Source organism: Anas platyrhynchos, chromosome 11 (genome assembly GCF_047663525.1).
Source record: "Anas platyrhynchos isolate ZD024472 breed Pekin duck chromosome 11, IASCAAS_PekinDuck_T2T, whole genome shotgun sequence".
Classification (NCBI taxonomy): domain Eukaryota; kingdom Metazoa; phylum Chordata; class Aves; order Anseriformes; family Anatidae; genus Anas; species Anas platyrhynchos.
Genome location: NC_092597.1, coordinates 12,976,663 through 13,002,333, shown reverse-complemented (window position 1 = coordinate 13,002,333; position 25,671 = coordinate 12,976,663). Strand labels below are relative to the sequence as shown.

The 25,671-nt window shown below is 38.7% G+C and overlaps 2 protein-coding genes across 9 annotated transcripts in view; one reads left to right on the top strand and one right to left on the bottom strand.

Moving 5' to 3' along the window:
• The first annotated feature begins 37 nt into the window (after nt 1-37).
• REC114 (REC114 meiotic recombination protein) lies at nt 38-24,231 on the top strand. Of its 7 annotated transcripts, none has more exons than XR_011811972.1 (7): nt 38-171; nt 811-900; nt 14,354-14,437; nt 18,896-19,075; nt 20,685-20,753; nt 22,762-23,025; nt 23,973-24,107. XR_011811972.1 is itself a non-coding variant. In XM_072043381.1 (6 exons), exons 1-6 carry the CDS (start codon nt 49-51, stop codon nt 24,132-24,134), a joined length of 708 nt encoding a protein of 235 aa, XP_071899482.1. In that variant the 5' UTR covers nt 38-48; the 3' UTR covers nt 24,135-24,231. The 7 variants fall into 7 exon arrangements, 4 of the variants coding, with proteins under 4 accessions (XP_071899482.1, XP_071899481.1, XP_071899480.1 ...); XR_011811971.1 differs by having other exon boundaries at nt 18,896-19,087; XR_011811970.1 differs by having other exon boundaries at nt 18,896-19,150.
• Nucleotides 23,845-25,671, bottom strand: part of NPTN (neuroplastin) — a 51,354-nt gene continuing 49,527 nt past the window's right edge. Inside the window, exon 8 of one of the 2 annotated variants that reach the window (XM_038184867.2) lies at nt 23,845-24,110. The gene's annotated coding sequence lies outside the window, so the exon portion shown is untranslated. Of the gene's footprint in view, nt 24,111-24,232; nt 25,279-25,671 lie in introns of those variants that run through there. The other variant, XM_038184866.2, reaches the window with a different exon arrangement.

Genomic DNA, 25,671 nt, shown 5'->3' with positions numbered 1-25,671 from the left:
CCTCTGCTGCCGCACCTGCTGAGGAGCCGCAGCCACCTCAGGGCCGAGATGGCGGCGGGCGGTGGAGGCGGCTCCCTCTCAGGCAGCGCCTCGACGTGGCCCTTGCAGCGCTACGGCCGCTTCCTGCCCCCGACGGACGGCGACGAGGAGCAAACCGCCTCCTCCTGGCAGGTGGCCGGGTACCGGGGTCTTTTCTCTGTCCTGCTGCCCTCAAAACTCCTATCCTGGCCCTCCGTGTGTGGAAATGGGTGGCGTTTGTAGCTGTCACCCGAGCCGCGGAGGGTCTTTTGTTATTTTAGCAATAATCAAGTGAAAACTAAACGTGAAACGGTGGAAAATAATAGTAATAAAAATGCTACAATATCACGCCTTTTCCTCTTCTTAAACTAGTTTGCTTGGGTGGGTCTGTCTAGCCTTGGGAGTATGAAGCTAACACAGGCAGTGAGGCGTTTTCCTTTGTGAATTAATAATTAAACCTGTTAATGATATTAGTGATATCTGTTAATGGCCTGCTTTTTTCCTTGTCCCTCAGAAGTGACCCACTCACTGTATTAAAAGCAATAGATCAAGTCCGAAGAGGTCATGGGTTTTTTCAAAGTAGCTAGGTCTGCGTATGGGGCTCTAATTAGTAAATATTTCTTGACTCTGCCTGCTGTCTGGGGGCTGGAGGCCAGGTACATTTCTGGGAGGTACTTTTACCTCTGACTTCCAGCACTGACCTCTGAAGCCTTTCTCATTTTGTACCAGAAATGGGAAGTGTAGATTCTGCGCATACAGGGATGGATTTTTATTTTGTCAATCTTTTTAAAGGTTTTTGAATCAAATGAAGAATCTGGTCATCTTATCCTTACCATTGTTGTATCTGGCCACTTCTTTATTTCCCATGGGAGAACAGTACTGGTAAGTTGATTTTTGTTTATTTCTCACGTTTAAAAACCATTTATCCTTCTATATTAGCATCAATATTGACTTCTTTTCCTTTCTCAGCTTCATGTTCTCTCCCAGCGAAAGGAAACTGCCAATTTTATTTTGCTCATGGAAATTCTCATGTGGTGTTTCCTCTCTTTGTTTATCAGACTAATACTACATGTATTAATTCCTACTGAGGAACAGTGTTTCCTTGGTGCTTCTAAAACTCTAGATAAAGACACATTACTAAGTGCTGTTGACATTGAAAGATGATTTTTTTTTCCAACAATTCTTCAGTATAAGAAAACAGAAAATATGCTGTTAAGAAATACATAGAAAAACAATTTATTTAAGATTTGCCATATGATCCAGCTAGTTTCTTGCAAGTGATCTATTAGTATTTTGATAATTTGGTTTATCATGGTTCTTTTTATTTTCAATATGTTGTGTAATGTGATCTAACATCCATCTTACCTTCTTGGAGACAAAATATCTTAAGAGCTGTGTCAACTGATTGTGCTGCAGCCTGTGCTTCAGTATGACTGGCTTCTAAACTATAAAGACATCCTAAAACACCCCATCTAAGGGAATTGGTTTGATGTTGAGATTGCTCCATTCTTCATGACAGAAAAAGCCTGTGCTGGAGAGTGGGATCCAGTCTGTTCAGTGCATATCACCAATACCCAGTGATGATAGCAAGTAGGAATTGTCTGATAAATATATTTAAAAATAAATAAATAAATTACAAGCCATTGCAAAATGCTGCAGCATTAAGATAAATGCATATTTAATACAGAATGTGTACAAGGATATGTATAAGATCATAAATTAGTTTTTGCTGTGCCTCCTAAAATGTCTTAAACTTACAGAAATATCTTCTAAATATAGAGGGGGAGACCCACGTAAGTACTCAAGATTTCAAGATTCAACTTAAAAATTCAAGATACCCTTGATTATTATTTTTTGACCTTTGAGTGTATTAAGGTTATTGAATGGGTAACGAGTGAACTAACAGAGAGCTGTCTGTATAGCCCACGTACAAGGCATAGCATTTGGCTTATATATTTAGGAAGGATAAGTTGAGTGGTTTTGGGCAAGGTAAAAATGGAACATGAAAAGCATTTCAGCAGTGTGTGTTGAATAAGAAAAAGGAATGTAGTAATTGAATGTCCAGATAGTTAAACAGACGCAACTGAAATAAGACTTGCTGTCGTCTCTTACCAAATTCTGCTGGGAATGAATCAGTGCAGAATGCCCCTCTCCTGGGGCTGGTCCTGTTTTCGGTACAGTGATCAGACAGCTGTAACTGTTTAGTACCTAGTAGACTTGTATTACGTTGCAGAATGTCCTTGAAATAACCATATAAAGGCTAACTGAAAGGAAGTTTTAGTAATTAACTAATGAGCAAGAAAGGCATGGACAAAAGCTATAGCCCTTCAGAGACTTTGTCTGGCAAAGATTGTATCTGGCAAATAATAATGTGTAGATAAAGCATGCTGTCGTAAGGGATGAGTGCAGGAAGAAAAGCGTTATAAAGACTTGGCTGAGAAAAGCACTTTCTCACAGCTCTCGAGTTTAATGGCTAGTGAAGCTTTCAGGCAGCTGCCTTGCTTGAAATACCAAATGAGGAATTTCTGAAGAGATGTCTCAGGTCTGTTTCAGCTTCTAAAAGACACTAAGATACCGCAGTAATAATCTCAATTTAGGAATAGTGTAGAATAGAGATGGAACAAAAAAACTTGAGAAATATGACCAATACGTGATATCAAGAGTTTAAAAAATGACATTTTAAAACAAATTTTAGAAACATTTTAGAAACAAATGTTTCTACACGAACGTTAAGGCTACACCAAAGATGTTTTATTAAGTGTATGAGGGAAGGTATACAAAATTGGTGTTGTATGCATTTTAAAATCTGATTGTCAATTCCTTTGGATGCACTTCTCCTAGAATGTGTAATTGGGATCATGCTACAGGAGTGCTCTGTGCATATTGAACGTTACCTAGTGCAAAATGCATCGGTACAACATGCCCTGTGCCTATTTCTCTCTGCAACAGGACAGAGATTGGAGTAGTCCTCCCACAGTTCCCTCTTCAACATACTGGACTGGCTGAAAACCCTAGCAAATATCCATTCTGCTAGTTGTGAACACTGGTGGGCATCTTTGGACCTGTGTTTCTTGTTTATAAGTGATCTGGCCCAACATCTGGCTTACCTTTACTGGTTAGACTTGTTCCTTAAGCACATGCCCTCCCAGAAAGGTGTGCCTTTCCCCAGTGCTGACGTGCAGTGATAAAATTCTGCCTAGGACAATCCCAATCTGCAGGTGTCTTTTCAGGCTGATGACCAGTCTATGGAATCTACTTAGTAAAGCAGCCAGTATCACCAGCCAGAAAGGTGATGCACACGGGGTGGTGCTGTTGGCCAGAAGTTGGTATCAGCACCGATACCACAGCATGCATGACCATTACTGAGTCTGTGAATGGTTTTCTTCAGGCAGTACACAGGGACGCTGGAAATTCAGCATCATTTCAGTATCACCCAAGCCAGAATTATGCAGGCCACTGGTGAAATTTTCCAAATTCCTTGTTGAGATGCATGTAACAAAAATAATTGCAATGCAGTACAGCCTGTGTTGTTGCTGTAGAAATAATCAGACTGTAGAAATGGTTAATCTCACTGGTGCTATCTCCCTGTGGTCTCCAGCTCCCAGGAGTTGTCAGAAACCTGTCACAACGTTTAAACAGGCTTTGCACAACCAAGTATGTATGGTTCTTTGGAATCTGTCACAGACCACATCTTCTCACTGGGGGTCTATTATAATGGACATTTTGTCATGGAGGATAACGTGAAATACACAAGTTTCTGCTCCAGAGGGAATGTATGAAGTCTGATAAAGTGCTGCAATTGTTGGAATGATTCAGCTCTTGTTTTTACTGTTCGTTTGTACTTGCTGGCGTGGGTTACTGAATTTCCTTTTTAATGCCAAGGTGTTCTCCAACACACGTATGTGCTGAAATTCCCTCTGATGTACTTATAAAACTGTTTCTTGCTATGTAGTAACTACATCCTTTAAAAACTGTTGATGTCTAGTCTTTTGATCCATCTTCTAATCCCTACTTTTCAGACCTTTTGATGTACTGCAGGCTTCTGATTTTGAGGGAACCCATTAACAACTATCACAGCTTTATACCTTTGCATAGGAACACAGTGAGGCACAAGACCTCTGCGTGACCCTATCAAACACCAAATAGTGAAAGAAGTATTGTCCATTATAAGGGGGGAGGGCATACATAGTTTTCATGGTGATCCCACTGGCTGCAAGACCCTGGAGAAGCCTGAAGGTGACCATATTGTCTTTGGAGTTTCCAGTTTGCAGATAATAAAGAAGGTAACAGGTCTTCTCAGAGGGAATGTTGCGCCTTGGTTAAATGCACTTGGTCTGGTCGGAGTTAGGCTTAATTTACAGTAGAGGTGTGATTTGGTTCAAGAACTACTGGATGTTTCACATTGTGCTGAATGAGACTGCTGTAATGTACAAAAAACAAAACAAAACACAGCCAACCAACCTGCAACAAGTGCTGTTCTTCAGGATTTCCCATTTAGTTTGACTTTCCTGAGGCATTTGCTGTTGATGGATAAATCACCTTTTCTAAGACTGAAGAACCTTTCTGGAAGAGTAGATATTTTTGTCATAGGACAGCATTAAGCAATCACAGGATGTATGATTACAGAAATTGTCATCTGACATCAACAAATGGTTTCTCAAGTACACTACCTCATCTCAACCACTAGTTATTTCAAAGACAAATGAAGGAAGTTATTCTGGTAGTTGTTCTGCTGTCACAGGGACCACCTTCCTCAACTCAAATAACTATTGTATTTTTGTAAAATTTCTGTGGATGAATAATAAAGGGATTTTTTTTCCCTTCTAGCAGTAATCCAAGAATGAAATGAATTGCAAACTAAATGCAAGAATTCAGAAAGTGGTGAATGTTCCTAATATTTTTTTTATTGCAGCAGTAAAGGAACCCTTACTCCACTCCAAGAATTTTAACATGAACCATTTTAAGCGATAGGTTCAAAAAAAAGCTTTTAGGTAACATTTTTGACAAAGAAAATATTAATTGGATGCTTTTAAAACTGGCAGTATCGTAGTATGATGTATTTTAATCTCTTCTGGTTTAAAATGGGTGCAGAATGTAGTAAAATCAGTGCATTAATAGACTCAAACTATCTTGTTTAGTACCTTCTATTTTCTCTAGGAAGATAAATCAGAGTACATCTGTTCTTCAGTGGTGTGTACATTTTACAAAAGCCAAAATGAACCTTTTTAGCTGCCAGCAAGTTCTGAGTTATTATGATAATATTGTGGGTGGATGCTTTTTAAAAAGTCCAGCAAGAAAAAAAATCAGTTACAGTTGAATCAGTTGAAAAATGTGAACTTCAGACTTCAGCTGCTTTGTATGGCATATAGAAGTTTTCTTTATTCATTCTTCTGCAGTAAATGTTAGTGTTAATTGAACTCTGTGCTGATCGGCTTCTTAGTTAATTTTCTCCTAAACTGATCTTGGTTGGCTAACATGCAAGTAGTGACAGCTCCAAGTATTTTCTCTTTAGTGAGCATGGATCCCATGAATACTTACTTTTGGATGAAGGCATATTTTGTTCAGTTGCTCAGTGATTCTTCCATGAAATACTTTTTCATGTCAAGTGAAGATTTAGGAAATACTAAAATACAAACCATTTTGTGTAACATACACTTCCCTTTGTATTAAAACATCAAGCAATAGGTTTTGTGGGAGTTCTTTGCTTACCAAATGCTTTTCTTTAGTGTCTTACCTTTCGTCCACGGATAACTTTCACTACATCGCCATTTGCACAAAACTGAGATGAAAGACAGTTGGTCAGAAATGAAAATATGTATTTCATTAATGGCTGGATTAACCCAATCCATTTGGGCATAAACATTCAAGGATTCCTGCCTTTATATCAAAATATTTTCTCTTCAATGCATATATTTACATATTCTCACAGTTTTTTATTTTCTTAAAGCAGGACTCTTACAAAACCTTTCTTTTTTCTTAAAGAAAATCGGTTTCTTAGGACCAAGTGAGACTATGACTCTTCTGCGAGCATTTGTAAAAGTTAAAAAATCTTCATGTAAGAAGATTTTATGGAAGACTTACAGAATTATTCTCACAAGCCATAAAATAGTAAAATATTCAATGAATGATCTTCTAGCAGACTTTTCACTAATGGAATTTGCAATACTATTTTCTGAACAGAGAGCATGCTATAGTGTATGCGCTAAGTCTCAGCGCTTTCAGACCAGGCAGATCAGTCTGTACCTGCTGCTTGGGCGCTGCAGCTTGATGCAATTGCTTACAGTACCTGAGAATGCTCCAGAGCTGATGACTGAAGCACATCCCTCCTATTCTAAGAAGTAATTGTGTTCAGTGTATCCATCAGTTGCCCAAAGAAAACTTAAGTTATCTGTTTTAATGGGTAGACTGTTTTGGGGAATGGGTATGCTCTCGATATCATTTTAAACATTCTTTAATGACACTGCCAGAGATGACTTCTTGTGATGAACCAAATGGAATCCAGAGAAGGGTAAACAGAACATCAGAGCCTAGAACGTAAAAAAAACCTAATGTGTAATGCATATCAAAGGGAGTTTGTTGTTTTGATTTTCAGTATTTCATTTGGAATTGCATAATATTTTTAGGACCTACTTTTGCTGCAGTTTTGCTTAACAGACTGCATATCTTAGGAAAACCTCATTCTTGCACACTGTAGGTAATGGAATTTTAACAGAAATATCTCAACAACATCTCTGGCAATTTCTGGTCACACTTAGGATACTTCATGTTCTGTGTATGACACGTGCAACTCATTTCCTTTCCCTCCTCCAAATCAGAGCATCATGAAAATTATATTTTGGTGTTTTATTGGATGCAATTAATTCCAGTGCTAGAATCCTTAATATCCTACACATTAAACAAACTGAAATTGTAAAGAGGGCTTATTTAATAGGATAAAATGAATCCAGAGCAATTGATTTGTGACCTGATCTTTTAAGTATAGGCTAAATATCTTTAGTGCCCTCCCAGTCCCCTCCTGACTTCTAACGAGATAACAGAGCTTAGGATACAGTAGAATCTAGCCTCATTAATTAGGCAAACATTCAGCAGACATCCTGATGTTCATGATGCTCTCTTCGCAGTGCCTGAAACTTATGCACCAGGTTTTTGAGATGATATTCACAACTCTATCTTGGGTAGATAAAAGTCCCTGTGCAACAAGTGGGGACATCTGACAGGGACCTGGGGAAGTGAGCAGGTTGCTAATGCTGCTTGCTTGGTGGTGGAACTACATCAGTTTCCCTGTTTGTGTTTCCTATAACGATAGATACCTGTTGTAACAATTATGTATTATATGACCAGCATCTGTAAAGAATTACAAGAGTTTCAGATTTATGTTACTGTCCTGCCCTAATTCTTCTAAACCCAACTACTAATTTTTAAAGAGTAGCGGCATTAATAAAATATACTTACCCTAAAGTTAGAGTTCAAAATAAAATACTGATCTAGGGAAGTATGTATTTTGTATCAGGACTTAAAGAAGAAATTGCTTACCTTGACTTACTAATGGAATGCTTTCACGTGTTTCAGCCAGCTAATCCTATGAGCGTTCTATTCGCCTCTCTAGGTCCTTGGTCAGTTGTCATTGTTCTAAAGTGTAGTTTAAAAAACTGTTTTTTTGAGGTTCTGTGAAACACTGAGGTTTGTCCCAAGTTGGGGGCTTATCTTTGCTGTTCCCTCCTTCAAGGGGCTGCAGTTTGTACGAGTCTGGGGGAAGTCTTTGCAGAAAGCTGTCACCCAGCAGCATGTGCTCCTGCACCCAATGCTGTGCTTTGGCAAAAGACATTCATTGGTTATCGAGTCCCCTGCACGGCTGCCTCAAGGCTGCCTATGTGTGGCCTGCATTCAGTCCTTCATTTAGCTTTCTTGCCTCTGTACAGAACCCTTTGTTTAATGAGTTCAACCCTGATCAGTTCTCCAGAATCAAACAAGCCTAACAGCAGCATTTAGGATCAAAAATCTAAGAGATTCGGGAGTAAAAAAATTGCATGCAAAAAGAGAACACTGAGCTTAACATCCTTTTATTCCTAGTTAGCTTGCTGTCTGTCTGCCTTGGCTTTTTGGCCTTTATCCTTTTCCTTTCCACTTCCTATTCTATACTTTAAAGATCTGGTTGAGGCAGCTAATACTTAACATGAACTAAGATCGAAGTTACACACAGCCTGTGAAACACATGGTTTCTGCTACGCTCTTAGCTTCCCAAGAATTTGGAGACTGGCATATTGCTTGGAAATTTCTGGAGAGACAACTTTCTACTTCCCCCACTCTCCAAGTAGTCGTGTTTGGGGAATCTTTCTTGTTGTATTGCCACTTGTGCTCTGCTCAGTTTTCAAAACAGCTCATCATAGGAAAAAAAAAATCTATTTGGCAGTATTTAGATCTCAGAGACAGATATAAAAGTAAGGAAGACTTCTAGGTGTGTTAGTCACAAGATAAAAATAAAGGTTTGATTGGAATTATGTTCAAAGCTTGATTTCCATAACTTCTAGCTTTAAGCTGGAATTATTTTTTTTTAATTTTCAGTCATTAATGAAATGAATCTTGTCTTTTTTATAAAGTAAGCTGTTTTCTAAGTTAAAAGTGCAAAATGGCAGCTCACATTGTCCTTTGGAAATCCAATAGGATAAAAATTGGTATTTTTCCATATATATACAAGCACTTGATTTACAATCTATATGCGACATTTCAAGCATATAGTTTCCAGTATTATAACTATTAATGACTAAATCCCAATCAAAGAGGTCACCATGGAAACATGTACTTGTGAATGTTTTCAGATTTCGCTTAAGGTTTCTGAAAGCATCTCAGTTTTGTCTGTTATGTAGTGTTCATCATAACACTTACACATAATTCACAAGCTTTTTCAGACTGTCTGCTCTCATATCCTTATTTTTCCCTGTCTTGCAATAAGATAGAGTAACAGTCTTCTCAACTCTAACTGAGCGCCCACTGATGTTTGCTTTCCATAGGAAACATTTCTATTCTACTGCAGACTTTTAACAGATTTAGCCACATTGTGCAGATACCTGGAAATAATACTACTATTCCTTTGTTTCCAAAGTAGTCACTTCTAAGAATAAACAAGGTGTTCTTCAGTCTAAGTGTTGAATAATCATCATACCTAGAATATCAGCAGTCAAAAAATGTTGACATTTGTAATGTAACAAATCACTTAACATCTAGACAGTGAACATTATTTTCAAAAATATTTTTCACTGTACCACCCACACTCAGCATGGTGAGTAGACCCATGAAGTGGAGCTCTGCATAGGATGATGCAGTAGCTGGGCAGCGTCTCTCTCCATCTGGGAAAAATAGCAGGTTGAAGTCATCCCTGCTGGTTTTGTGCAGTGTTGCATGAGCTTGCAACGTGGAGGGGTCAGAGCAGGCAACTTTGCTTACTTGTTGCTTACCTTGGGCAACGAGTAGACTAAGAAACTGTCACAGGTGCCTTCCATGGAAACTGAACAGGGCCTTTGCAAGCAGAAGATTGCTGTTTTCAGGGAAATTGCTGCATACCATGTTGCTGCCCAGTTTGAATCAGAACGTTGCAAGCGGGATGTTGTCTGAAGTGTTCAGCATCTCTTTTCTGCCACGTTCCTCCATTTTTCAGACAGGAGCACTCTGACAACTATGCACTGGAATATTAATTAACCCAATAACATTTTTTGATCTCATGCTGAACTCGTAATTCCTTATGAATGCTCATTCCCAGTCTGTGGGATACACAGCTGAGTCCCTCATCCATTAGGTTATGCATTGTATACCCCCAGTCTGAACCGTGAACTGAGGACAAACAGTTACATATGCATTTCATGAGCACGTTATAATTGGCAGCAAATAAGAGAGAAAGTTTGTCTTTGTGTTTGGTTTTCTGGGTTTAATTTTTAGTTAAGATTGATTGTAAGGCCTTTAGGCAACCCTAACATAAAATGAATAATCTGTTCATGTATTCAGATGTTGCTTAGCACCATAGAGTTTCTACAGGATACAATAATAGAAGTATTCATAATAAAAACCAATACCTTGCAACACAGAACAAAGGCCTCATTATCCAGCAACTTCTTGAAGGCTGAAATGTAAAATCAGAACAAAAGTATTTCCCAAGTAATGACAGACTACGTGGGTGTAAGTCTGGACCAGCATTATTATCTCTCCCTCATGTGATATGTCATGTCTTGTCCTGGCTCCAAAATATTTGGAAAATGCCTTGCTTTGTTTTCTGCTTCAGCTTTTTTTTTTTTTTTTTTTTTATTCCCCCTCAGGATCCACCCTCTGAGAGACAGATTTTTGTCAGAGATGTATGAAATTGTTTTCCTTGAATGCAGTGCTCTTACAGGCCTGACCTCAGGGAATAACATAAAGGCTATAGGCATGATGGAACGCTAATGATCAAACTTTCAGAAATGCTGCCATTTGTATCTTCAAATTGCAAACATTCGAAGTCTTATGTTCCTGCCCAATTTTATGTTGCCTTTCTGTCTATATTCCCAATGAATCTTATACTGCCATCTGTCTTTGCTCGTACCCAGTACTGCTCAGCAATGAACAACTCTGAATGTAAAGCAGGTACTGATGGTGCCTGCTCAAGGGGAACACTGCCCACAGCTGCTTTCTCTGTATTTCTGTCAGCACGGTGGAAGCAATCTGGAGGTGCTATTACTATTTTTTTGTCCGTGCATATGTTGAGAGCAGATTTAGAGTTGATTCATCATCTCTAGAAAGGATCAAATGCACTATAATCTTGATATATTGCCATGCATTTTCCAGAATCTACCGCACACTTAGTTCCTGGATGGTGACAGACATCCTCTCAACTGAGATATGGAACATGGGACAGAGTTGTTTTGGTCTTCATTCTTGCTGTTCAGAATTCACTTACCTAACTTCATACATGGATTTGTAACTACTTCAGTGTTGACAAGAAAGTTCATGCAGTTAAGAAGAATCTTGTCTTAATCCAGGCAGCCTGAAATACAGATTCTATGCTGCCTGAAGTAACATGGAAAAGCCATGAGGAACAGTGAACCTTCTTAACATGGTGCCAAATCAGGTGTTTTCTGCTTACAACTGAGGAAAATCTAGAAGATTCTGATTGTAATTACAATTACTGATATAAGCGATCTAACGATGGAGTTAAGTCTGAGCAGTTCTATGGGTTAGCTGTTCTTAGTTGCTTCTGCCTGGAAATATACAATCAACAAAGGTGCAAGGGAAAAGGAAACACTTTCTGTTTTGTTCTTCAGTTAATTAAATTCCAAGTACATTAAATTTCAGTTAATTAAATTTTGGGTCAAATAATTAGGAGTACATAAATAAAAATTATATATATAATTTTTTTTTTTCCCCAGCTTGATTTTACCTCAGAAACAGGGCACATTAAAAGAATGCCAACCTGGTAAGCATCAGTAAAATAGTTGGTATGAAAGTTAAACATTAGCTGCCTTTTATGATCTTTGTGAAAAGGGTTATTATTTTATGGAGAAAACATTTGTTCTACCTACGTCTTACAGTGAAAGGAAAAACACTATAAAAATAGACTAAGTATGGGAACAGCTATATTTAAATAAACACGGTGTGCATCAGAGACATTAAGTATCCAAAATGAACAGAGTAAGCAGAAGTGGCCACAAGTTAAGGAAAGTGGTCTAGTGAAAGAGGGGGATATTAGAATTGCTTCACTAACAGTCTTTCAGGACTTGGCAGGGGAAACAGAGGAAATCAAGCAGCAATGGATAAACAACCTATGGCAGGAAGCACTAAGCATGTAAGCACTAGCAGCAGTCATACTCCAACACAAATTATTTCCTGGGTTGTTTGGTTGTCCAGATCTTAGTCTGGCTGCTTAACAGGAGTGAGCAGTTCTGAATTAAGGTATGGATATTCCCCTCAATATGAGTAAGTTAAGAAATGCTCAACATTTATGTCTTGAAATGAGGGAAGAATGAAGTAAGTCCTTGCAGTGGGATGGAATTAACCTTAAGTTGGTTTGCATTTATTTCACCAAAATAGATTTAAATGCTCTCGGGTTTAGTGCACTCCAAACACTGAGAACGCTTGCTTTTCAGATTATTTCTATAAACCTCAAGAACATACTTTTTCTAGAAGGAATGGTTTAAATATATCTTTTTTGCTTTACATAGTCCAGTTCTATATAACCCACATTTTTCTCTGTTCTGACCTTAGAGCCTGTGCCATTCAAACTCTTTTGCAATACTTACGTTTTCTGCAACCAGTTGCTTTCCTTCTTGACTGCCCTCTACTCTGTACTTTACTCATCTTGCTTCAGCTCCATTTTCCTTGCTTCCTTAGTGGATCCCTTCTATCAGCAGCGGCAGCATGAGCACAGCTAACTTGCTAGCACCTTTCCATTTTCAGAGTTAAGCAATATTTGGGGGCCAAATTCTGTACATGAATATCCTTAGCAAAATTGCAAAGTCACATATACAACTGAGGCATATACAACTGAAATTACAACATCCAGAAATGTTCTAACAGTGTTTGGTACTTTTCCTTGCCTGCTAATCTCATCTTACTCCGCAGGCATTCTGCTCGGCATTATTATTTTAAAACAACTTTAAAGTCTGCATAGCAAGCTCTTGTCTGGCAGGTCTATCAAAAGAAGCTAAAACTGCATACCTCAAAGCCAAGGATGCTAAAATGCCAGGTGAACAAAGGAGTAAGAGTATTTCACAGGCTTCCTTTCCTGTGTCAGACTACGTGACAAACTGGCCTTTAGAGGCTTCCTGCTGTTTGACAGAGAGGATTTTGTCTGTACATGGAAGAAGGATACCCTCCTGCTCCAGAACTTCAGCAGTCCAGCTGCATCACGCAGTACGGCTGGAGAGTGATGACTTACCAAGGAAGATGCTCTTTTATTTCGTGAGGTCTGTCATTTGGCAGTTCATCCCTTTTAGCATCCAGACTCCTTTAACAATTCATGTAGGAGTAGAGGATAGCTCGGCACTTCCCTTTGGACACAAAGTGAAGTTTTTCCTACTCTTTTGACCTTGAGACTTTTCACACCTTAGTAAGTTCTACCCTGAGGCACACTGAATGTGCTCGTTGCCCACAGACAGAATGGGTTCAGTGTAAGCAGCTGAGGTATCTTACCTGCTGTCTGCACCTTCCCCAAAACAGTGCAGATTCTTTTCTCCCTCTGCCTCTAAATCACTTGGGACCAATACTTGCAGACCGTCTTACCATTCTGGAATCTATCACAGCAGGTGTCTGATCAGAATAGTCTGTGATCCAGTTTGCATTTGGCATGACTCTTCCAACATTTCATAGATATTCCTCATAAAAGTTCAGTTAAAAATCTACACCCAGTTGCTACGTGGGACTCTAAAACTGGTGCCAGCATACTAAAAGCAGTGTCTTATTAAGGCAACTTCTTGTACCAAACTAGAATGGGAGATGGTTTCCTAGCCTGGACCTGCAAAAGATGGATATGAACTGGCAAAAGCACGCTTTTGATGGTCCAGGATGGGCATGACTTTTAATTCTTGGCCCTTAGGACACCTATGCAAAGCAGCCTATGTAAAGAGGTCATCAAAAGCAGTATTAGTTCAGATAAACACAAAACAGGTTACATAATTACCTCCCTGCCCTTAAGCTTGGTTGTGTTGGCTTTTGTTGTTGTTTATTTTGTTTTTACCCTAGACTTTCCTAAATAATGACTGTGTGGCAGCCTGTGGAATTACTTGCGGAACACAGTCCCTAGTCTTGAAGGTTTTTATGGTGTTTTCAGGTTCCTGGGGTATTTTTACAGAATGCTGAGCAGTCCATCTTGTTTGAAGAGACTGACAGTTAATGGAACGGGAGTATAAAAACATCTTTATCGAGTTACCAAAGCTGCTCCTTGTTTACCTGGGTTCCATCTAGAGAAAGTGCCTGTCTGGGCCTTAGATAAACCAACTGCTGGCCCATTCTTCAGGTTTGCCTGCCCTCTGCTGCCTTCTCAGGCAATTTCATGGGATTCAGAAGGACTGATTAAAGCTCTCGTTGTGGCTATTACTATGCATTTCAAGGAGACTTTCATAACATGCACACTGAAAAGTATACATGGAAATTAGAATGTACCATGACATACCCTTGTAACCGGAGCTACAGACTCCAATTTAATTCAGTGTGATAAAAATTACATATTGGCAATTATGTGATAGATACAAATGATGCTTGTATTCAGATGACAGTAATCTTCATAAGGGATTAAATTGTATCATGTAATTTGAATGTGTACTTTGGAGTATTGCATGTTTGCTGTGCAAGTAGTTTGTATCCTGCTTTATTTCAGGAAGGCTTTTCTTTAATTGATTGCCACAAATGGTTAAAGATAGTAAGAAGAGCAGACTGCCTGCTGCTTTGTGCAAAGTCAAAGGTGGGTTGAGTTAATTTTAATATTTCCAATTGCTAACTCAGTTCTGTTTCTTAAGGTTTCCTAATATTGGATAAATTAAACCAGAAATTCTGAGATAATGTACATTGTGTATATAAATTAAAGTCATTTTTTTGTTTTGTTTTGTTTTGTAATTTAAGTATGAAACAAAACTGAATTGAATCATCGTAATGGCTTTTGTAGCTGCTGCTATGTGAGACTTTTAGACTGCTTTCTGAGAGTTAGCTATTAAAACAGCTAGACTGGTATTTATTTTAGAGTTCATCTGCCAGCATGACTGTATAAAACCTGAAATGGGCCCACAGTGTGGAAACTGCACTGCTAACAATTAAAGAAATGAAGCAATTCTCTGACATGTACAGAAGCCTGCTACCTATCAGTCATACTTCGCTGTGGCCCATGAAGTATTTAAAGCAATTATTTAGCTATTTTCTGGCTCCTGAGACCTGGCACAGTAGTGCCCAGTAGGCGATTCAGACATTCGATATTCAGATTAATAGAAGAGACCTGAGTTTCTGTCTTCCCCTCAGATCTCATGCAAAGGGGTTGGCTAGCCTTTAAAAAATTACATGGCATTTGTTTGTTACCAACTTAAGTGTAAGATGCAGTTTTCTTGGTTCTTAGGTGAAGTCTGGGAAAGTCCTTAACCATCTGTGCTGAGCAGTTTTTTCAGAAACAAAAGCTGTTTCTAAATGAGAATAGCCCTCCCTCCTCTGCTGATACTTTCTAGGCTTTGTTGTTTCAGCCAAAACAGTTGCTTCCAGTTTAGCTATCTCTACGTGATGAGGGAGTTCATCTTTAGTTAGAAACAGGAATTTTGGAAAGAGATAAGCCCCCCGTTCAGTAGCTGCTAGAGACCAGTTTTAACTGTTGGCACAGAGCACTGAACTATTAAGGCATAAAAACATCTCAAGTATTCTGAGACGTTCTGGCATTCTCCCCTGACAGGAACAGAGCGGGTTATTATAATTGCAAATAGCAGTATCCAGGAGAGCTGGAAACTGCAAAAATTCTTCCTTACTTCTATTTGTATCTCTTATCTGATTCCTTTCAAGAAAGGTGCATAACTGTTTTTTTTCATAGGATGTTACAAACCAAAGAGTACAATTTGCAAAGTGGAATGCCTTGCTAATTGCAAGATAAAAGCACACGTGAGGTATAATAAACATTGTACAGATATAAGGACTCATCTTGTTTCAAAATAAGCCTAAACTAATGGTAGCACTAGGAAATGCAAAAAATAAGTATCTTGATGTGTTTTAAATTCATGGGTTATGCTTGCCTGAAACCAAAACACCTTTGTTCTCTGATTTTTGTCAGATGATTGTTATAAAATGTGGAATATCATTGGAGAAGACTATTGAGCTGTTGAAACAATTAGTTCTGATGAATCAGTAGATCATCAGTTTCCTTTGGAATTAACAGAACCAGTTCCCCAGCACAGCATTAAGGGACTCTACTGCATCTCACAAGAAACAAAAATCAACGTCACAATCATTTTGAGGCTCGAAGAAAGCTCTGAGGGACATTTTGGAAAAGGAGGAATATTAACATAGTCTTAAATGAATTCACTGCATCCAAATGTTTACTTACCATAAATTCTCATGACTTAAAGTGGATTTAATGGTATTGCAGCAGTCCTATCATATAGCTTCTCTACTTTGTATCCTAAATTGTAGCTGAAACAATCCCTTAAATGCTATCAGTGCATATTGCTTCTGTGCTAATCCTCAAAATCATTTAAAAATATTCAGGGAGCCAGCCACGCTATGTGAAGGGTTATGTCTTAGTCCCTGGTAGACTGAAGCAGAGTTGAGAAAGACAAAGCAGAAGCCATTTAAGCAGAGGAAAGCAAGCTATGTTTTCAAATACCAGTTCCTATATTTGCATGCACAAAGCAATTAAGGGGCATGTGCAACTAACTACTATTCTAATGTTTCTGATATACCTTCTGCTCCTTGTTTTCAGTCTGATTTCCTTACTTTACTGGTTTCAGTTATTTTCTTTCTTCTCTGCTTTTCCACCCTCTGCATATTACCTGCTTCACAGTTATAGGTAATCTATGTCAAAAAAGCATGGAGGTTAATCACTGGGATTATGTACTTCAGAAGAAACTGAGTGAACATTAAAAGATTGGCTTTTGAAAGTCATTAATATACACTGACAGTGAAACTTACTCTCATTTCTTATAAAATACTCTTTTAATAGGGCATTGTGGACTCTAAGCTAGCAAAATGAGTTTCTAAACTAGACTTTGAGAAATTTAGTGTTACCATGCTTAAAAGCAAGACCTTTCACAGACTAGTACTAAAACTCAGATATACTATCAGAAACTTTATTCAGTGAAACATATGTGCATGTAATTCTGAAGCCATACCTGTCAGGTGCACACTTGTGTCTTAGAATGAAGGCTGCATGGCTGACTACCCTTTCTACAGCTCCATCACTAGTAATTGCTCACATTGGTCTTTGATGTGCCCCTATGTAGAAGAAAAAAAACTTTAATCTGAAAATCTGTAAACAGTAGCAATTCTTACTATTCTTGTAGTAGGCCATTCCCCTTCATACTGCTTTCACTGAGCTCACCCTCTCTAGCGTGGGAAGATTGAAGTGATCTCAAAAGTTCTTCAGTACTTCAGCTCTTGAACTCTTCAGTTCAGGTGCTGCTGCCTAGCACTGTTAATGGTAAAACTTGATGCACAGCTGAAATGGATTGCTCTCTTTCTGTAAAGGAAAAAGGTGTTTAGTTCACAAAACCTACTGTCTGTAACTGTAATCCTAAGTATCTAACCATTCAGTCCCTGCAAAAAGGCAAATGGCAATACAAATTGTTCTGACTGAAAATGGATTTGCAGATGGTAGGGGTAACTAAAATAAGAGTTCTTTGAAAGTCTCCAAAAAGAATTCAAATTAAGATGGAATTTACTTTTCTCTCATTTTAATGAGAACTTAACTGTCTGGCATAGCCACAAATCAGTGCTCAGTTACGTGAAGTTGACCCAGTTAAGCTGACACCTTCATTAATGACAGGAGATCTAACTGGGTGCTGGTAAAAACAAGTGCTACCATCTGAATTATTTTGACTTTTTCCCTTTAAAAGGCATCAAGGAAGCCTTTTATACTCACAGCGCCATAAAAATCACTTTACGCAATAGCCACATCTTAAAATAACATGCATGTAAACATACAGACTGTCACAAAGAGCTGGCTCATCTTTGAGACAAAAAACTTTAAAGTGAAAGATGTCCTTGTATTCATGTAAATCAGCAGGCTAGCAGTGTGTCTAGACATTTTAAAAAATGGCTTTGATGTTGAAACCTTAGAGAGATGAAGACTTATAAGCTGTATCAGTCCAAGGAAAGAAAAACTTGCTCCTTTTCTGGTGCTTTAACGATGTTTTACATTTGAAATTTCAAGATCAAACTGAAAGTCCCAGTAATACACTCTATAAACAAGTGCATTCAATATGTAGCTGCCTTTTATCAGTAGGATGTGTTTAAGAGAAGCTTATTGTGCATGACAGGTTCTCCGTGTATTTAAAAAATACTATTGTTCAGCATGACAAGCTACACCGGGGGTTGATTTTGTGCAATTCTCAATATTATGTCACTACTTGAAGTAACTAATTCTTCATTTTATTAACCAGGAAGATTCTCATAATGAAATATATATGCTGATGTATATGTACAGTATCTGCCATTTCATGTCCAAGGACAGCTGCAGTGAGCCAGTCTGAACGTCTGCATCATTGCAAGAGAGGTGGACTAAAACTGGTTTCCAGCAAGAAAGTTTCCAAGGAATGATTTCAGGGAGAGGTTACAGAATAGCTTTCCATTTGCATAGTACTCTTCCTGCTGAAGCATTTCAGTTTCTTTCACTCCTGATTAACTGCATTAACTTCTACTCAAGGAACAGTGGCATTAAGTTGGAATGCTAAACTTAATTTATATTTAGCTATGCACACTAGGTAGGAAAGGCTGATTTTAATGCAGACAATATAAATTCTAAATGGAACATAATTCCCAGAACTTTTAGTTTAGATGCCAAAGTTGACTTGTGCTTACTTCAGTGCCACCTCATTTATTGTCACCAATAACCAGTCAGAGTTGGAATATCCTTAGGGAGTTTGCAGCAATAATAAGAACTTAGATTTCCCTGCTATAACTGTACCCATTGTTATGGCAAAACGCTTAGTTGTATTAGTCGTAAGTGTCCCTGCTTGCTTTTTTTTTTTTTTTTAAACTGATCTTCAAATTGCAAATTATAGTCTCATCTAGCTGTTGGGATAAATGAAAATACAGCATGGAAAACTTGATTTTTTTTACCTTGGTGCAGTGATCCAAGAATTAATCACCATCTACCTAACTATATCTAATAGCTTAATTAAATCAAAATACTTTGAGGGGATGAACAGTTAATTTCTTTTTTGTTTTTGAGCAGAATGAATGCCGCATGTTTCGAGTTCAGTTTGGTGGAGATTCAAAACAACAGATGTTGGAACACTGCTGCAATTGTGTTCAGAAACTTGCGGAGTACGTACCTGTTCAAGTAACCGACGACCAAAGCCAGAACCTTTGTCACAGTCTCAGTGGTGGAAGTCAAGCAGAAGATGCTGAACAAGTACTACATGTAGTAAGCAAGCAAGAGTATGTGGATGCAAAAACAGGAAAACGGCCACCTATCAGTGCTAGATCTGTAAATGACAGCCTATTCTACTTAAGTACAGACTCTGAGACAAAAAAAAAAAAAAAAATCAGCAGAGCTCAATAGCACAATATTTTTTATAGTTCTGTATCTGTTTACATCAAACCAGTGTTTCTCATAGCAAATGAATTTACTTTTTTTTTTCTCCCCTCTAGCCAGCTACTTCATATTTTGTATCTCAGGAACTGTATTAATTTTCGTGAAAGCTGGTATGGGAAGAACTGGGAAACCTAAAGATCAGCTTGCATGCAGGGAAACTCAGTTAGTGAACCGGAATGGAATCATTCAGGAAGTCAGCTACAGAAGCTGGCTATCATATTGCCATTTTCTCAGTGTGCCTGAAAAAGGTTAACAAAATAACACTCTAAAAAAAGTGGTTTTAGCTCCTCAAGCTGGGAACCACCTGGCAGCTTTTCAGCTGAATTACACAGCTCAAGAAAAATGGTCAGAGACATTTAAGTAACCATGACTTGTGTTCTCTTTTTTGCATTTACCTACTCCTGTTTTGTAGTTTTAATAAGTGTACACATAGCAATTGTATACATTTTAGCTTAACCTGACACATTTAGATGTGATTTCAGGGTAGGAGCAAATGTTTTCCCTCTAAGACACTGACTTAAGGGGATTGGAAGAGGCAAAAGCAGTGTTGCTGAGGATGACTAATTCTTTAATATACAGTCTCTTGGTAAACGTGATCTTCTGAATAGCCATCCCTAAAAAACATCCATGCAGCTAACTCAGCCAGGGAAACTGTTGAGTATGCAATAAAATACCAAGGGCCAAGAACAGCATCCTGAAAAGGGAATGTCAAAGTTTTCAGCTGCATTATTTTCACGATATAATCCAGGAAATGTCCTACATGACTGGACAGTGAAAACAACATGTGGTAGAGATAGTGGGGGGAAGAGGTGGACGATACTGGTAATTTGACTTACACTATTTGAAGGAAGATGTACAGGAGATGTATGACCTTCAACATCTGATCTTCAAGATTCATTGCTTGGTCTTTAAGCACACTTATCTATCCGTTGGGCTTTGCTCCTTTCCTGATGAGTTAAAGAATGACAGTTCAATTAACTACTTAAAGGCAGAATACTATTCTACACTACTAGTCACACTATTGGTATCACTTTGCTCTCACTCTGTGACTGAAAGCCTCACTCAGAGAACAGAATTGACACCTCAAGCCATCTTTTCAATGATATAACCCATGGGAAGTTAAAAAGCCTGCTCCTGGTGAGCACTCTTGCACAGTGTTTCTTTAAAGGTACTTCCAGTAAGTAGTTTAAAAGTTACCTTGGTTTAGATATGACAGTTTAACTACAGGCCCATTATTTCATGTCTTTCATTTCTGAAGACTTTAACAGATGTGCTTTAAAGTTCCATAAAAAGAGATGCCTTTTTACTGCATAAGGTAGCTGAGCACATTCTCTTCCCGTTCTCTCTAAAAATGGAACCATTTCCCTTCTTGCACATACCCACTCTCTTCTTGGTAACCAGCTTATTTGCATTTGATATTTTCTAGCCAGATGAGCCTCTACCAGATTCCTACACAAGCCTTGGAGAAAGAAGATCTGTAACACAGCTAGCACAGGTAAAAAGAACAAATAAATCTAACTTGGATCCTGTATCTAAATCTCTCAAGCACAGAGGAAAAGCTCTCTCATATGCTGTAAATGCCTGGTAGGTGTCTTCACAGAAGATGTGGATGCTATCAGTGCTGTTGTCTGTACTAACAAAAACACTGGCTCTAGCGTAATGATCTGGAACTAGGAAATAAGCTGCAACGCCAGAGATTTCATGGTGTAATTATACCATTTGCCTAAGAACGTGCTGCCACACCGAGAGCAAAGAAATACCCAGAGGTCACTTATAAATAAATGTCACTGACTCTGCAGATATTATCTCTACTTAGTTTAAGTCTGAAAACATCAATCATTCTCGACCTACAGCAAGAGATCCATAATTCAATTGACAATTCAACCAAAAGTCCAGGGTAAAGCTGTGCTTAAAATTAGTGGGAGTTAAATGTTGCTTATTGTGAATTTGGGACAGCACAGAACAAGATGACTGGGGAGAAAACCACACTCTTTCAAACCTGTTTTTTGTGCAGTTGCTTCTAATGGTTACTAGTTTCTTTTGCCTTATCGACGGAGTGATGGAGTTGTTTCTTCACATCAGTGGCTTAAGGGACAACTCCTATGCTCCCTCTTAAAAATTTATCATCTTTAAAACCTAAATGCTTTTAATTGTTAACAAACACTTTGTTTTCATAAAGCAGAGTTCCCCAAACTCTCTACCTGTGTTGAGAGCTGCAGCACATACCTTGCTGTTTCATTCACAGGTTTGTTTTCTCTCCTTGTAGTGATCCTCCAGACTGTAGCCTAGTACTTCTAGTTATGCTGAAGCTTGACAACAATGGGACTGACTGACTTGCTTTACTCATTATAAGCATCACTGATTACTGCTTAGGAAGTCACTGGAAAAGCTCTATATGCCCCCTGCTAGGCAGTTGAGTGCAAACCTAAAACTACATCCATTACCCTTCTACTTGGGCTCAGAGAGCAAGCTCAACATCAGAGGCTACCTACAGTATTTTTTGTGTATCTTTGTGCTTCTTATCTGCAGTGAAGGCAGATGGATTAATTGACAATGTGAACAGTAGCCTCAGGACCGCGCTAGGTCCTCCAGTTTCCCTGATGCTACCTGTGAGCCTTAAACAGATGGAATTAGTGACAGTGGTTGCACAGGGCACAGTATGCCCTTCCTGTCCCAGGGCTAATTTAGCTCTGCTGTTGAACACTCAGTACAGAGCGATCAGACACGGCAGAGCTTGCCTTTAGCAACTGTTTTTTTCCATAATCATTTCACAACTAATTTCTGCTTTAAGAGGCAATACTAGGAAATGTAAATTAATACCACATTATAAGACCTCAGGTTCTAAAAATTTCTTTTTTAATCACAAATGCATGATACCTGCTTCTGAACAAAGCTATCTGCTAACAAGGCTTTTTATTTGCTGTATGCTTTAATCCATCTCTCCCTTGAATTACCAGCAAATTCCCTTTCAAAGACTCCTTGATGTAGTTTCATACATCATTCACTGCTTGTCCCTCCACTTTCTAGTCAGCTTAACTCAACTGTACTGTGAGCTGATTTCCCATGCCCTGACAATATGAAGTTAATTCAGGGCTGAGCGTCTTTTCCTAGTTCTCTTTGGAGACATACCCATTCAGCTGGTGCTCTGGAGCAGCATGGGGAAGTATTTCTGCATTTGTGCCAGAAATATGCATGGCAAAAGCTTTGGTTATATAATATATTAATATATAAAATATACCTGAAAGAGAATAATCATTTTTAAACACTCTATTTTGCGTTTAAAGATGCTTTTCTCCAATCAACACTATGACATGAGATAGGACAACATCAACAGTGCAATTTTGAACCAGTAAGATTAGGAAAAATTAGATTCCCCCCTCCCACAAACACAGCTTGATGTGAGCATGCCCAAGCAGCCCACCTCATTACTTTGCCCTGTTTTCAGGTTCAAGCAGCGGAAGCTAGGGCCTGACTGAAACTAACAGCAATCCTGACTTTTCCAGATGGAGAGGCTTGGTTTAGCCCTAGTATGTCATTAGGCATACCAAGGAAGAGGCCAAGTGAGGTGTTTGAAGTTCTTTAAGCCCAGCTACGTCAGACCCCCCTCCATAACACAAGGACCACTCACCTTGCTCACCAGCTGCCTCTGCATATCATGCTTACCTCACATGAAAGCAGCACTTCATTGACTTCCGTACTCCGGCTCTCCCATGCAGAGTATCCAAACAGCATCTTAGCTGATGCTTTTATGACTTCAGAACAGACAGGTAAAGCAATTTAGAAAGCAGGTGGGTGGCAATGTCTGTATTTGCAGCCTGAACAACAGGACAGCATTGGTACACAAACATTTAAAGTCATTAACACGCACTGTGAATAATGAGATTTACAATGAGCAGCAACCCTGGCTGCGGCAGGGCCTATACTCTGTGAAGTTGCCATTTCTTCAGTATGGCTCCCCATCCAGCAGGAACACTGGCAGCCAGCCAAAATGAAGCGTTAGTCGAGATGCCTCAGATGGTTGTTGTAGTCACACAGCAGCATGGAAAGTGCTCAGGAGCTGCCCAGCAACCTCCCAGGCCATTAGCCTCGCACGCTTCTCCGCTGTACCTAATGGATGAGATCTGGCATCGTCCATGGATGCCAGGAGGCGGTGAGGGCCTCCTTGAGCTCAGTGCATGCTGCTACTAGATTTGAAGTGAAAAATAGCATGACTGGCATCCTTCCTGCACCACCAAGGGAAAAGCTGAGAGCAGGGGTCAAGTTGGGATGAAAAAGATGTTCTACACCTTTCAAAAAGCCCCATTTACTTCTAAGAGACAATTTGCTAAATTAAGAGCTTAGAACCACATTGTTTTGTTATCCCTGCTCAATTACAACTGCAGTACATGCCTTTCGCAGAGGATCCTTTTCTCTTACACAGAATGGATTCACTAGGAAGTCATGTTACCCAGGAAACCAGCATTTCATAATGGCACAGGCACGAATTCAGAGCTGCACGAGAACTATACTAGAATTGAAACCAGGTGTGAGGGGGAAAGAGTTCCACAGATAAATCATATAGGATTGAAAGTATTCAAACAGCATAATAACAAGGCAGATGCATCTTTATTAAATACTGAAGGAAAATCTGACGTAGCTGCATCATTACAAAAACCATGTAATGCTACTTTTTATGTACAAGATTAGTGCAACACCTTTGTTTTTCCTTTTGCAGTCTGTGCTGAAACAGAAGTTTGAGCTCCCCCTTGTGTATCGGCATTCAGTGTGGAGCGCACAAGAGCTGGGGCCCTTCATTCGCTTATGTCTTATGGATCAGAATTTCCCAGCTTTTGTGGAAGATGTGGAGAAGGAACTGAAAAAAATCACGGAAGGCTGAGCAATATTTAACTTACTGCCACTGGAATATCTGCTCCAGGATACACAGTACTCAGGATATACAAGCTTAAATGCAATTAAATATTTGAAAGTCTCAAGTGTTTTTGTCAGTGTTTTATTTTTAAAAACAGGTGAATCCACTTTTTATACATCATTGCACTTCAACAAATACACAGAACACAAGTTCATGCATCTACAGTTACGCACATCATGAGAACCCTGTTAGGTCTATTTCTACAATCTTTAAATCATGAGAAATTACAGTGTCAAACTAAAGATTAGAACTAGTTGCATAGAATATCACCATGCTGTAACATTTTATCATTTAAACAAAAAAGAAAATTATAAAAGTTTGCCTGAATTGAATGTACAAGAATATGTTGAACACATCAGTGCAAAAGGATTTGAGAATTTACATGAGTTAACAAAAAAATCACTTAAAAAGCAATCATATATATATATTTATAAACTGAAGTTTTGTTTTTGTTTCAACTGCATTTCTCCACCATCACCACCTTGTCGAACCGTTCCAGCTTTTGAAGTCTGATTATAGGACACCGAAGTCTTTCTATATAGGTTAAGCCCTTAAGATAATTTCAATTTATATTACTTCTCTGAGTACCAGAACAGCATAATTCTCTCATCTTTCAGACATACAGTAAGGAATGAACATCAGCAGCTTAAAAATGAAACACAATTACTGTATTTTGGTTTTCCCCTCCCCCAAATATAAATATATACTGTATATATTTTTAAGTTTTGCTGTACTTTACAAAAAGTATCACTAGATGGCAGCAGTGCGCTTTAGAGCTTTGCCAATTTAACAGCTACAGTAAGTAAAAAATGGTGCATGCGTGATCCGACTTACTACTTCTAATGTTTAAATATATTAAGGAAAAGAAAAGCAACATTCACAGCACATCAAGCCCAAAATAGTTTACACCTTCTACACTGAAGCAGTATTAAAATTTATCTGGCTAGGTCATCCTTACAGGAGAGGCTAAATAAGGCATGCTTTAGACAGTCATATTGTTGCTCACTTGAAAAGGAAAAAAATCAGACAGAACTGGAGTTCTAGAACCAAGAGTTCCAACCCTTAAATTTAGCAGGTCATATTGCCATCAGTCTCTCAGAAACTTAAAGCTCTAAAAAAGAAATGAGAAAAGGTGCTAGTCAATGCCTGACAGCATTTTCAACATCACGTGCCACAACAGTACTTAAACAAAGCGCTTAACATCCAATTTGGTCTTAAATGGAGGCACAGGCTTCCCAACCGAGCTTAGCTTCCGGGCTTTAAGATGAAATGAGGGCTCTTTTTATTAGTGATAGCGCTCAAACTCTACATAACTGCTACTATGAATCATTAAACTATCTACACATTTTATGAAAAAATTCTTTTGATAACCCCCAGTGCTCTTTGAAGCGTGACAGAAAGGCTAGTGCCATACTCTGAGCAGCTGGTAGCTTTAACACACAGAATGAGTTTGGTTTACATACGCAAACCGTGGGAGAAAAAGGAGGGCTTTAGTCTGACCGTT

Coding starts and splice junctions, on each gene's coding strand:
- REC114 (XM_072043379.1), top strand. CDS start 49: ATGGCGGCGGGCGGTGGAGGCGGCTCCCTCTCAGGCAGCGCCTCGACG. Junction 14,438..18,895: donor TGCTTTGTGCAAAGTCAAAG/GTGGGTTGAGTT, acceptor GTTTTTGAGCAG/AATGAATGCCGCATGTTTCG. Junction 20,754..23,972: donor CTGTAACACAGCTAGCACAG/GTAAAAAGAACA, acceptor TTCCTTTTGCAG/TCTGTGCTGAAACAGAAGTT.